This window comes from Nicotiana sylvestris, chromosome 3, assembly GCF_000393655.2.
Source record: "Nicotiana sylvestris chromosome 3, ASM39365v2, whole genome shotgun sequence".
Classification (NCBI taxonomy): Eukaryota; Viridiplantae; Streptophyta; class Magnoliopsida; order Solanales; family Solanaceae; genus Nicotiana; species Nicotiana sylvestris.
Genome location: NC_091059.1, coordinates 205699430 through 205714434, shown reverse-complemented (window position 1 = coordinate 205714434; position 15005 = coordinate 205699430). Strand labels below are relative to the sequence as shown.

Sequence of the window (15005 nt, the reverse complement as noted above, 5' to 3'; positions counted from 1 at the left end):
AGGGGGAGAGGAAGTGTGTACCCTACAATGAAGGGGTAGGTGTAGAACACACAGTACCCGAGACGGTCGAAATAAACTATGCCCTTTCCCACTGCCAGCCACATTTTAAAATAACCGGGGATCCCCCACCTTTCTTTCAACACTGCAATATCCCTCTCCCTTATAACAGTGTGAACAGGTTCCTGTTCGACCCCGACGAGATCATTAAAGTCAGTCAGCTCTCTCCCAGGGCGGGGCAAAATCTCAATCACTGATGGGACCTCCTCATCCTCCACCGCATCTGCTCCTCCGGTGATCTGGGCAGCACTTTCCGGTACCGGATCAGTAGCAGGGAGATTGTCACAAGAAGAATCACCAGTCATTCTTGTTAGAAAATACGCCAAAGAAGTAACAGAAAGAAGAGATGAAAGTTTTTAGTGAACAAGGGAGCACGCAGAAATTCGAGGTATCAGAAAGAAAGTATATCGGCAGAATTCCCCCGAGTGAAAGATAAAGAAGTGTGTCAATCGAATGACAAGCTTCCTCTATTTATAAGAGACATAAATTCCCGAGCACGAAACCCAAGAGTCACCAATCGAATCTGATAAGGCACGAAGCGTTTCAGTCTCCCGGAATGTATGTCATAATGGCAATAACCACGAAACAATGCTTCAATACCAAAAGACGTTTCAGTTCCGAAACCTTCGCAATGGTCCATGGGGATCGACAGAATGCCGCCACTCCGCTAAAAACCCACAAAATGTGACTAAGGAACGGAGAGTCGTAAGTTAGATTTCTCTCGAACTCGTGACAATCATGATCCGTCTGTCGAGCCCGACATAGGACGACCCCGACAGACGGAGGGACTAACTGTATTGGTCAAAATCTAACTGTCACGACCAAGTTAACCGACACCCCGCCTAAGTAACGGGGCAGTGAAAGTTGATATAGCCCATTCCATTTCTCCTCACTGACACCCGACGAGTCGGTAAAAGCGGTGCCTAAAATCACGACTAAGACATATTGGCGGCAAGAGGACGTCGAGTCAAGCAAAGGGTGAGGATGCCCTGACTATATATAGTCAGGGAAAGCTTTCGACGGGGGGGGGGGGCTGCTACTCATATCTCTCTCAAATGAGCAAAAAGCTCTCTTCTTGCATCCTGGATAGAAAAGAAGTGATCTCTAGAAAAATGTGTAAATCTGTCTCCTCATCGATTGATGGGAGAGACAACATTGAATCTTAATAAGATCATTCATATTTCTTTCATCTTATATATGATTCTTACTGCTAGCTCTTTGATCTGGAATTAATTATGTCTGGTTAAGATTTACTCCTTCATCTTTGATTGATTTGTTCAAAAATATTTAATATCTTTTGAGTCAAACACTTAGTATTTATATACTATGATCATGGAGATAGACATATATATTAACTAATTATGAGGTAGGAGACAATTTGGATTGATAAACCTTGTGATTTGAATTGCAATTTTATGATCACAGAGCTGTCTCCTGCGCAATGACTTGGTTAACTTCTCTAGACGTCATTTGCAAACAAATGAAAATAGCTCGGGGTCGTTTTTGTCAAGCAAAATATTTTTTAAACAAAGATAACAAATAACTATTTTCATTTGTTTGCAAAATAACTTCAGAATAAGATCTACTTACTTTAAGTAATATAATATATACTTGAAAGCATGTCTTAAATTTTGTGTCTTCTCGGATTACCGTTCCCGGTAAAGCACTTTTTTCATCTTCCATCCCACGGAAATGAGTAGGAATGGCAATGGGGCGATGTGGGTATGAGGCGGGACGAGTTTGAACGTTAGCGGGACGGTGCGGGTTTGAGATTTTGCGGTTGCAATGCGGGGCGGGGCGGATTCAATTTTTAAATTTTTTTTTAAAAAAATGCGGGGCGGGGCGGGGCGCAAGTGGGGATTTAATTTTAAAAGGCTAAAATTAAAAAGAAAGAAAGAAGCATAATGGGCATTTGCATCTATACCGCTTTTTGAGTCACGTTTTAACTTGTGCCCGCTTTGCAAAACAATTGCAAGCGTACCCATTTTTTCGCGTAACTTCAGCATACGGGGCTGAAGTAGCAAAGACAATCACGCATAACTTCAGTATTCTAGTAGACGGGACTGATGTAGCAAGTGTGCCGAACCAAGTATGCTGAAGTTTTTGTTTGTAATTGCTGAACTTAAGCATAGTAGCTGAAGTTTTTGTTTGTAATTGCTGAACTTAAGCATAGTAGCTGAAGTTTTGTTCTCTATTTGCTAAAGTTTTTGTTTGTAATTGCTGAAGTTTTTGTTTTTGTAACTGGCGAACTTCAGCTCTAGAGCTGAAGTTTTAGCCTATTTACACCATGAGTGTAATCCTCCCTTTGTTCATAGGTATTTGTTTCTTTCACTTTTTTGCATTCTTGATTTTCTCCTCAAATGATGATATACACGATTTTTGTCTGTAACAAAATCATTATTAAGTTCAAGTTATTGTAAAGTTCTACACCAAGCTAATTATATTCTGTATTTTCTGGTTGAAGAGATGTTCAAGCTAGCAGTATCCTTCTCGACGATAAATTTGAAGTAAGGCTGGGAGTTTGATCCTAATTGGTTAAACATATGGAATGGTGGTAGTATTAGAAAATTAATCATAGTGCCTTTCAGTTGTTAATAAAAGAAGAAAAAGAAAACGAAGGAGGAGAAGGAGGAGGAGAAATGGGTTGAAGTTGTTTAAAAACTAGGTACATGTTAAAACTTTTTTAAAAAATGGGTATAAATTAAATGGGGACGACCAATAGGGTGCCCCGTGCAATTTTTACGAAGTAGAAGAGGGGAACTCTATATAGGCTTTTGAGTCCATTACTCAAATGGTCACTCAACTATCCCAAATTATCTCCTAAAGTCACTTTACTTTCGTTTGTAACAACAAAGTCACTGAACTATGCCTATTGCACTCAGAAGGTAACTCAACTAGATTTTCCAAATTTTGGATTGCCAAATACCTATTTTACTCTCTAAATTAAAAACATTTATCTTCTTTTTTTTTAAAAAAAAAACTTTTTAATATTATAATTTTCTCTTTTAATTTATATTATGGACTTACCTATAAAATAAATAAATATTATTTATAAATTAAAAAAATAGAAAGTATTTAAGCATATATAATGCTGGAATAACAAAATAATGAGCATAGTAAAAAATAATTAGAATAATATGTTAGTAATAATAATTTTAGTATTAACAACAAAAATTCAAAATTTATTTACACAATTCAGAATGAATAAAATAAAGGTTGTAAAATATATATTCCATGCACGTAATATAAAAATAATTATTTAATAAAGATATTTTTATAATATACATTATATATTCTTGAAAATTATGCTCAATTATATTATTATATTTCTACCAACTTTCCGACAACACAAAGTTATATCACTGGAAAGCAGAGGAACTATCTGTATATGGTAAAATATGCTATGTTAAGTCGTGCATGGAATATATAATATAATTGAGCATAATTTTCAAGAATATAAAATGTATATTATAAAAATATTTTTATTTAAATAATTATTTTTATATTACGTGCGTGGAATATATATTTTACAATATTTATTTTCTTTCATTCTGAATTGTGCAAATAAATTTTTGAATTTTTGTTTTTAATACTAAAATTATTATTACTAACATATTATTCTAAATATTTTTTTACTATGTTCATTATTTTGTTATTCCAGCATTATATATGCTTAAATACTTTTTATTTTTTAAATTTATAAATAATATTTATTTATTCTATAGGTAAGTCCATAATATAAATTAAAAGAGAAAATCATAATATTAAAAACTTTTTTTTTAAAAGAGAAGATAAATATTTATAATTTAGAGGGTAAAATAGGTATTTCACAATCTAAAATTTGAAAAATCTAGTTGAGTGACCTTCTGAGTGCAATAGGCATAGTTTAGTGACTTTGTTGTTACAAACGAAAGTAAAGTGACTTTAGGAGATAATTTGAGATAGTTGAGTGACCATTTGAGTAATTGACTCATAAGCTTTTTAACTGCAAAAAGATGCACAACTTACTCTAGATAGAGTTCATTGAAAGCTTTCCGATTAAAATATTAGATTTGAAGTATATTTATATTTATTTGAGAAAAAAAATGTATAATGGGTAGGGGAAGGTTTCTCTATGAAGAGAATAGAAAACAAGATAAAAAGAAGAAATGGACTTCTGAAGAAAGCTTTAGAAACATGGTGAACATAAGAATTAATAATTGTCCTTTCTGTGATTGCCACCAAAATTTGTTATACCACGAATATTCCAAAAATCTTTTCTGTATACGGCTATCATGTGTTTTTGCCGGTGATTTATGGGATTTGAGGGTGGAATTTAATTGTTCTATAGAAAAAACCACTAGATTTAGAGGAAAAGATGGAAATTTAAGAATAATTTGGATATAATTAATTATTTTGTTAAAAAAAATCAAATTTAAATTTAGCTTTCTAAAAAGAAAGAATTTTTATTAAAAAAAAAATGCGGGTGCGAGACGGGTGAATGCGGGTTTAAATTCTATGCGGGGCGGGACAGATTTAAATTTTGCAGGTTCAGACAGAACCCGTCCCGCACCTGCACCGGCCCGCACCACCTGCCATCCCTAGAAATGGGAGCTTTAAACAAACACATTGTTTAAGATATATAGAATTTTGATACATCAATCGAGAGATGTGATTCTTTGGAAAATAAAGAAAGGCCAATAGAGTTAGCAAATGTTGGAACTTGGAACAATCACAGCTTCGCACTTGTCTCACCTTTGGCCTCCTCTACTTCCCGTTGTTTAATGATTGGATTCAACGCACGAAATTTTTCGCATTTCATGTTAAAGTGTTAATGTAAACATGATTCATTAATTTTATGTTAGAAGAAAGTTTACATAAAATGGAGTAATTCTTTGTAGATGTGATTTTTTGAAATGTGTAGAACCCGTTTAACTTTTTGTTTTCTTATAACCATGATGTGTGCATCAGTTTGCGCGCACCTCGATTAATTCCACGATTTACTTGTTACCTCCCACAAATAACATGTATCAGGTAACTCTACTCACCGAAGCTTTGATAGATAGGAAGAAATCCTAATATTCTTTGATTGGAAATTAAACCCGAACCTCATAATTCTAACTCACTTTATTAACCACTAGGCTAAATCGTTAATACTTATTTGCACTTTTTGCAACTTAGAAATTTGTTTGATAAGTTTAGGACATAATTTGAACTTCAATTTAATTACAGTATATATTTCTAGTTAAAAATAGTTGCTTAGAGGTGCGTTTCAATTTTCAAGTGAATTTTTTTTTTTTCTAAAAAAATATTTAACTTTCACTTCCAATTTTTCAAATTTCATAATTATTTGGTCAAAACGCAACAATTTTCCAAATACAATCAACTTCTAGACATTTCTTTAACTATGATTTCAAATTATTTTTAAAATTTCAATTCAAATTATCCAAACACATAAAGAATTGTAATAAAAAAGTTATTTCTCAAATAATATATAGTACAAGTGCAACTTGCGGATCCTACAATTCTCCATTATTTCTAACCTTTTCTCTTCATCCTTCCTTTCTCATTTTCTCTTCTTTTTTCCTTTTTTGTTTGGCAAGTTCATTTTTCCCTTTTTATTCCTCCTCCTAACTCCTTCCCTTTTTGCTCCTCCCAGCACCATTAGGGTGTCAAAGTCAAAGTTTTACTATAAGTTGATTCAAGTTAAAAGAATTAGATAACTTTGATTAGATGGTAATAATACATTTTCGCAATCCAAGAGAAGCACATTAATAAATGTTGTCATTACACTCATAACTCGAAAGCGTGTGTAAATTTCTATTAGTAAAGCCTACATTCAGTTTCCTTCAGGACAGTCCACTTGCCTACGCATTTCTTTTTTTAGAAACTTTTTGAAATTCCGTCGGTAAAAGAAAAAAAAAGTAGATTTCAAATTTAACTAAGAATTTTTTCACCTTTTTCAACAAAAAAAAAATTCCTTCTTTTCGAAATCAGTGTTTGGCCATAAAATTTGTAATTTTCTCTCGAAGATGAATTTTAAAATTTTTCAAAAATTTGAAAACTGCAAAAAGTTATTTTTTAAAATTTTCACTCAGATCAATCACAAAACTTTAAAAATAACCCAAAATTATATTCATGTCCAAACACAACTCTAATTTTCAACTATTATTTTAACTTGAATTTTTTTTAGAATTTTACAATTCTTATGTCTAATAAACGCCCACTATTTGAAAGAAAATAAGGAGAAAATTTGAGTTAGTGGTCCAAAAAGGCAATAAAAAGTCAGGAGGGGTGAAAACGAAAATACAGAAAATAACAGATGCAAACATAATTTAAAAAGGGGGGCAGATAAGGACACAGGTCACACAATTGCTTTATTAAAAACTTAAATCCGCAAAAATTTGTCATCTTAAATCCGATCTTACCCCCTTAGGTTTTTGGCTGTGATTGTACGCATCCGCTCCTCCAACGGTCCAATCTAAATCTCTTCCTTCCCCAAATACCCATCTAACCCTTTTATTTTTCTTATTATTTTCTCTCTCTATACTATACACCCACTTTCTTTTCTTGGATTTCTCCTCTCAATTTCACCATTTCTGTATCTTCACAAAGCTTTATTTGTAAATTACATACATGCCCTTATGGACCCATCCATGGATCTACCGACGACCACCGAACCACCGACGTTTAACTCAGCTCAACTTGTAAACCATGCTCCTACACCTACCCCTACCTCTCCTCAACCCCCTCCCCCTGCCCCTTCCTTTTCGCCTACCCACCCGCCTTATGCTGAGGTACGCTACTCTTGTTTGTGAATTTTTTTTTCTTTCTTTTTTGACTAAAGGATTGATTTTTTTTCCCCAACTGTGACAGATGATAACGGCGGCGATAACGGCGTTAAAGGAGAGGGATGGGTCAAGCAGGATAGCCATAGCAAAGTATATAGACCGAGTCTACACAAATCTTCCACCGAATCACTCGGCTTTGTTGACTCACCATCTTAAGCGTTTGAAGAACAGTGGTTACCTTGCTATGGTCAAACACTCTTACATGCTCGCCGGACCACCTGGATCTGCTCCTCCTCCTCCTCCCGCCGACGTCGATTCCAACGGTGTTGGTACTGATGTTTCTTCTCTTACTAAAAGGAAACCTGGTCGTCCTCCTAAGCTCAAGCCCGAGGCCCAACCTCAAGTCCAAGCTCAAGTCCAGTTTCAAGATCAACTTCAAGCCCAGCTTCAAGCCCAACTTCAAGCCCAACTTCAAGCCCAACAGCAGCAAGCAGCCCAGTTTCAACCTCAATTCCAAACCCAGCCTCAATTCATCCAACAGCAGCCCCAGTACTTACCTCAACAACAGTTCCAACCCGACCCGTTACTCCAACCTCAGCAACAGTTCCAGACCCAGCCACAGACGCAGGCCTATGCTGCTACTGAAGCCCAAAATTATGCGGGCCTTGGTGCCGAATCCGTGTTTGTTTCTCTGGGGCTAGCTGATGGGCCTGTTGGAGTTCAGAATCCTGCTGTTGGGCTAGCTCCGGCACCGGGAGCGGAAGAGAGCACGACGAAGAAACGACCAGGTCGTCCCCGTAAGGATGGATCCACTGTAGTTAAACCGGTGGAACCCAAATTACCGGACCAGAGTGGTGGTACTAAGAGGAGACCTGGTCGTCCTCCTAAGAGTACGACAGTTGATGCTGCTCCTGGATCAGCTATGGGTACTGGACGACGAGGTCGGCCCAGGAAAAATTCTGCTCCTGGACGACGAGGTCGGCCCAGGAAGAATGCGGCTGTTGCTGCTGCCAATGGCGGTGCCAATGCCGCAAATTTTCCTTCTGTTGGTGCCAATGTGACAAATGTTCCAGCTGGTGGTGTCCCGAGTGGAGCCATACCGACACCTAAACGACGGGGACGGCCACCAAGGTCTAGTGGACCCCCTACTGCTACTGTGGGTGTTACAGATGTGCCTATTGCTGCTGCTTTTGAAACCGAAAACTTGCCTACTGCTGTTAGTGGTGGCGTCACAAATAATGGGGCTATGCCTCCCCTCGGAAAGCGACGTGGACGGCCTCCAAAATCTTACAGCGCTACAGCCGCTGCTCCTACTGTTAAGAGACCCAGGAAGCTTTCTGGAAAACCTCTGGGTCGACCTAGAAAGGTATAACTACTTTGGTATTTACTTGCTTTATTTAATGTCTCAATATGCTTTAGACTTTAGTAGTGATTGCACCCAACCTCCTCCCTAAACCAGTAGGAAAAGGAACCAGGAATGGTGATGTTTGTTGATCTCTTGGTTCATTAGTATTCGTAGAATAAAGGTGCTAAAACATTTTGCCACTCTGATATAGGCTATATTTATAGGGTAAATTGCACTAAACTCCCTTATAATATGACTCAATTACATATACACCCCTGTATTTTAAAATCTCACTCTTATATCCCTTAGACTATGGGAATTGTACACATATAATGATGTTATCCCTATTTTTTCTGATAACATTTAACTTCATCCAACTTGGTAAATATAAGATATTTTTTAAAAAATTAGTAAATAAGTTTAAGATAATTTGAAGCGGAATGATAAATAAGTAAACTAAAATAAAAATGAGATTCTTGTATTATAAATGTTGTAATATTAGAAAATCTACATGTTTAAAGTATAAGAAAGTCATCATTTCTAATACAAATATGTAGTCATTTCCTATTTAAGAGTTTTCAAAAATATACATGTTTCAAAAATTCTGTTCTCCTTTCTAAACAAAGGTGTGGCTAAATATTTAAACTAAAAATGTTTTATCTTCTTAAATTTGGTAAACTTATATACATATAAACTCTTTATTTGTAATTTTAATTTTTTTTTTTTGGTAATTCTATTGTAATATAGTTAGTTACGGGTATACCTCATGCTTTTCAAAACTAAACACCGAACACAATTGGAAATATTGTTCAACCTAATATTTGTGTAGGATCTCCATAGTACATGGGATATCTTTTGGTATTTATGCTTTTTTGCATAAAAATATGGGATGTTTTGTGGTTGCATAATAGTACTAGGGATGTTAGGTTAGTTTTTTCTTTCCTTTCTTAACCATATTATGATTCTCCTTTTTGCTATAGATTAAGGTAAAAGATCCAAAATATTATTTATTATCCCTTATAAAAGAAAAGATATTAATTATTGCCCATTTTTTAAAACATGTGTAGGTGGTAATTAGTAGATGAATACAGTTAATGAGAGTGAGGAAATTATTGAAAGTATAATGTGTTGAACTCTTTTTCCCTGGATCATGTTTTGTTTAGCTTGATTAGTAGAAAAAATAAATGAACCAAAAAAGGAAAGTATCGTCTATTTTTTGGATATAGGTTGTGATTAGTATATAAGTATAATTAATGAGAATAAGGAAAACCAAAACTATACAAATTTAATATGTGACGCTCCCTAGAGGAGAAGTACTGTCACCTAACTTTTAGTGGAAATAATATTTCAAGATATAATTAGTAACTAATTGATGATCTTCAAAACAGAGATATCAAGCATCCATTCTGGTTGAGAAATAGAAATAAATTTGGGGTTAAACCTTTTTTCCTTAAAAAAAAGAAAGTTCTAACAGCTATATGTAAAATTCACTGCCATTTATGTTTCCATTTTCACTGTTGCTTAGTATTGGCTGAATCACAGGTCACGGCTTTCTTGGTTATTAGGAGAGCACGAGAATGAGGAAGAAACAATTAGCCTGGATGAAAAGTAGAGATAGGTGACAGTTGATTATAAAGAACTAACTTATAGAATACTTAAATGCTTCAAAGGAAATTGCGTCTATTTGGCAATAACAAAAATTGAAATTAAACTGAAGCTAAGAAATAGAGTATATTGTACGAGGAAATTTGGTTTCAGGATGATTGAATTTCCTAGCTTTTCTTCTGATTTTAACCTTCCAGCGCATTCTTTTCCTTTGCTCCCAACATCATCATCTTTTCTTGTGTAACTTTTGTTTATTTTCTATTTGAAACTGTTGCAACTCATTGTCTCTCTGCCGTTTTATTCCTCCCCTTCTTGTACATGTGGAAGCTTAAGTGCCAAACATGTGTTTATTTGTTTTCCTGGGGAAGAGAAGATGGCGTCTCAGCCTCTGTGTTGACTTTGCCTAAAAACAGTAGCAAACTGCAGTGTTTCTTGCTGAAACGAAACAAGATTCTTTATTTGAATTTGGTAGTGGGCGAGGATGGGAGGATGGCATGAAATGTAAAATTCAAGCAAAATGAGCAGAACGTATATTTGTTGATTTGGAATCTATGAGATACAATGATGCTTTTATACTTGTCAAAAATAAACAATTGAATAAATGGATAAATAAATAAACAAAGAAGAGATGATGATGCTTACCAATGAAAAAAAAAAAGAATACTTATCGCTGTTTGAGAGAGTGGTTTTGAACCAATAGGAATTTGCTTCTGCATATGGAAGGTTTTCTTTCAACTTTGTTGTTCTTTCTTTGGCTTGGGATGGAAAATGGCAATGATAGATCTCTCGTATTGGAGTTTTGTACGACTATTTTCACATATTTGAATTATTCCCAATTTAATCCTTTCAAATATCCTGTTTCCTAGAATGTGACATCCCCTGCAGTTTCGGACCCCAAGTTGATGGTGGCCTATGAAGAACTAAAGGGCAAACTTGAACACATGGTAAGTCTCTGTCAGACAAGTAGTATTTTAATTTTATCTACTCTTGTACCATTGTGTTGATATATTCCATGTTGAAAACATTGGCAGCAATCAAGAATCAAGGAAGCAGCGAACGCACTGAAGCCATGCTTAAATGCTGAATCGCCAGCAATTGCTCTGGCAGCATTGCAAGAGTTAGAAGAGTTAGCAGCAGCAGGGGGGGATCCAGTGCAGCAAAATTGATAAAAGAAGATGCCGCAGAGATTAGGAATATGGAGGCAGTGCTTAAACTCAGAGTGTTAAACATTATTCAAGGCTGGAAACCATGAAAATCAAGGAAGTTTCAGTGCAGAGCTAGTTGTTGGTGACAGGACGAAGATGCGCTTAGACTTGGAGCCAGTGTAGCTACCTCTAAGGACTGTATTTGTTAATGTCAATTTGTTAGGTTAAAGCAGGATTTGATATTTTGTTGCATAGTATGCAGTATGTTTTAGTTCTAACTGTATTTGTAGTTGATTTCGTCATTTGATAAGTACCTTGTTCTGCTAATTTGGTTAATGACAATCAAGGGAGACAAAGTGACGCTCGCGGGCTATATGTACTGGTGAGTACGTTGAATGGATGGAAATGCCTTTGCTATATATAATGCCTCTCTTGTGTGTGGGGGGGGGGGGGGGGGGGGGCAGTATCCTTCATCAGCAGTTGCCTTTTCAAATGTCGAAAATGCATTTTAGTTTATGTGAATTTTATTACTGGTTTTCTTGTCTCATACCAGCTTTGGACACTTGAGCTGGTACTGTTCAATGCCATTTAATATTACCATTAGAGCTTTTGTCTGATTTTAGTCTTGCAAAGGCAGAAGTATATCAGGAGTTTTGAGGTCCAGTTGAGGCTATGTCAAGTTTCGTACCTTTTCTTTCTTTATTATGGTGTTATTTCGTGCACCTGGAATGTAAAGAAGGTGCAAGCCGAAACAGAATCCGAATTCACCTGAAATGGAAAATAGAAAAGGAAGTAAAGGAAACAAAATTTAGGCCCTTCTTGAATTCACAAATTTGAACTCATGAGAACGAAAACTCAAATATTAGTTCTCTTTCTTTTTTTTTCCATCGAAATCAAACAAAGGAATCAAAGTACTACATTTCCATTTTTCCTCCTCCTAGGTTCTCTTATTTTCCTGGCTAGTTTCCAAACTAGTGACTGATGCAAACAAATCTGGCAAGAACGAGCCTAAAAGAAGTGGTCTAGTGGCGGAGCCAGGATTAAGATTTTTATTAAGGGGAATCAAAATATAAAGAAATAAACTCACCAAAGTCAAGGGTTTTTAATATATAGTAGTATATATGTACAACAACAACGACCTAATAAAATTCCACAAGTGGGGTCTGGGGAGGGTAGTGTGTACGCAGACTTTACCTCTACCCCGAGAGGGTTGATAGGTTGTTTCTGATAGACCCTCGACTCAAGAAGACTAAAAGAGACAATATATCAGTACCATCAACAAAAAACTATAAAAATAATAACATCACAAGAACCAAATAGATATAATAGTATATATACATATTTCTTTTTTAAAAACCCAGCAACATACTATATTTTTTCGATTAAGTGCATATGACTCTGCCACTGGTCCCAGGACGGCTACAAGTTGTAGCTTATCACTTTCCTATATTTCTCACTTTCCTCCAACAAAAGGTAATTTGAAAAATGCAAAGAAACGAACTGTATACTTTTCTGTAAATTCACACATTAATTCTTTTATTTTTGGAAATTTCATAAAGATGAAGTAGTAAAAGTTGCATCTTTTATAAGCAAAATTATTCAAAAAATTATTTGAAAAGGATGAGTACTATTAAAGAGGAAAGAATGAGTATTTTAGTTTTGACCTAAGAAGTTTCATTTTTGTAAGATACTGGGAACTCTTTAATTCGTGGTTCAACGCTCCGATTGAAAGGCAGTGAAAAGAAAAATTGCAAATATAGTGCTTGGACAAATGAGGCCGCCCCTGACCATGTCAGACTCCAACTGCCCTTATTTTAAAATTTAAGGCCAAATACATAAGTAACAACACATCACGTATTTGTATTTTGACACATCAATTGAGTCTGTACCTATTAAACACCTCAAGTATATCTAAAATATGTTTTAAAATCAAAATGAGATTAGCCACATGTCACCTGTATTGGGTGATTTTCCATATCAGTTGCGTGTAAATATCACATGCTTTATTTTAGTTAGAGACTATCAATTAATTGTTCAATATGCAATTTTAACATAATTTAGGTGTTTAATAGATAATACTTAATTAGAAATATCTAAATAAAAATACGTGGTGGCTTTAGGTAGTTCTCTGTATATTTGGGCGCAAATTTGTAAAGTAATTTAGAAGCATATATAGATAGAACAAATAATGTGTAATAAGAGAATTATTAATTTTAATTTAGAAACATATATAGATAGAACAAATAATGTGTAAAAAGAGAATTATTATTTTTTTCTTTCAATTAATGGAGATCAAGAAAAAGTGTAGGTGTGCGTGTGGGGCCAAAAGGACAAAAGCTTTGATGTGGTTGGTCAAGAATAGGGCCCACCAGGAAAGGATAAGTTTAGCAGTTGCTGACGAGAAAAGGATTGCTTATTGTAGATTAGAGTTGACCTAATTCATATTATATATAGTAAGCTGGACGTTTGAGTAGAACTTCTTTTTATAATAACCAAGACAAGAATTTTGAGATTCAATCCATTTTTCCAACAACACTATACAAGTACTTAATGAGAATTTTTTTAAATAAGTATTCCATTAATACGAATTGTGGAGTATGGAATGACTACACCAGACTGGAGGAACTATGTAGGAATCTATTGTAAAAAAATATTTGTAGTAATTATTAGTAGTATCCCTTCTTTCCACTTCTCGCGGTAAGGCTTACGGCTTGTTTGGCCAACCTTCTAAGATCAGCTTAATTTGAAAAATACTTTTTTTCAATTTTTTTAGTGAAAAATAATTTGTGTTTGACTAAGTAATTTAAAAAACACTTTTAAGTAACAATTAGTGTTTGAAAACTTGCTCTAAGCGGAGTGCTTATGTGAAGAAACTTTTTTTTTTGTTGCTTCTCAAAAACTACTTTTGCTGTTACTTAAATTTTTTTTTTCTTCTAATAACTTGGCCAAACACCTTAAATTTGGAAAAAAAAATAATTTGAACCAATAAGAGTATTTTTAGGCGGAAAGAAACTTGGCCAAATAGGCTATTAGAGTTACTAAAACTACACAATTTTCGATGTGAATCCGATAGATTTTTTAAAAAAGATAAATCTATATTTAAAAATCACACAAAAAAGTATTATGGGTCATAATATTTTCATAATTAAAAATATTTAAAAAATAGAGTACTATAATTATTTATTTTTTGCCTTCTGCCACCCAAGATTATGATAAAAAGGAAACATCCTTTCAAAACCACCAAGTGAAAGTCAGCTGAAATTATTAAAGCATGGCATAGCAAGTGAACCACAAGGAGCTAATAGTAGCACACCTTTGAAAAGTGCACGCTACCACATATCATTGTCATTTTATATTATTTTCGGATTTTCACAACCACACACATATATTTTTTTCAAATAGAAAAATATAAGCAGTAGAATAAAGCATCTCCTGTTCAAATTACATTAAGGTCATTTTCATCTGCTCTTTCCACCATTATTTTTCTTTCATCAGATTATTGGGAGATAAGAGAATAGGAGACATATTTACAAATTTTCTCCTTTTAGGAAAATTACTTTATGTAAAGTAAAGAACCATAGTACTATTAGGTGGCAGAAGTTGGCGATATTAAAACAAATCTATAATGCTAAAAGTAGGAGAGGGTGTGGTGGAGTGGAGGTACACACAGACAATAGTTGTTTGGAACAAAATGTGCTAATTGGTTTTGCTATTCTTGAACTTGATTTGAAATAATTTTCGGATAAATGACATTAACGATATTTTTTCAAGATCCAGGTTTTATTTAGCAGAGTCAGACCTAAAATCACATGAAAAGAAGTTATCTAAAGAAATAACTTGGCCCTCCAACCCCATTTCTTTTGTTCCACTTTGACACAAAAGCTGACTAGATTTTATGTGTGATTTGCCTCACCCTTGTAGGTGCGTGAGAGCCATTTTTTAAGCCAAATTTCATACTCCGAACGTAAAGGCGGATCCAGAATTTAAATCTTATGGATTCAATTTTAATGTTTTTAACATTGAACCCTTTATATTTTTAAAGTTATGGGTTTATATCTATTTTTTTTTACAATTTTAATGAAT

The 15005-nt window shown here is 34.6% G+C and overlaps 1 protein-coding gene across 1 annotated transcript; it reads left to right on the top strand.

Annotated features, from left to right (window-relative positions):
• The first annotated feature begins 6482 nt into the window (after nucleotides 1-6482).
• LOC104220000 (uncharacterized) lies at nucleotides 6483-11346 on the top strand. Its single transcript, XM_009770779.2, has 4 exons — nucleotides 6483-6833; nucleotides 6913-8193; nucleotides 10644-10721; nucleotides 10809-11346. The coding sequence occupies exons 1-4, from the start codon at nucleotides 6681-6683 to the stop codon at nucleotides 10941-10943; spliced, it is 1647 nt and encodes a 548-aa protein (XP_009769081.1). The 5' UTR covers nucleotides 6483-6680; the 3' UTR covers nucleotides 10944-11346.
• The last annotated feature ends 3659 nt before the right edge of the window (nucleotides 11347-15005 follow it).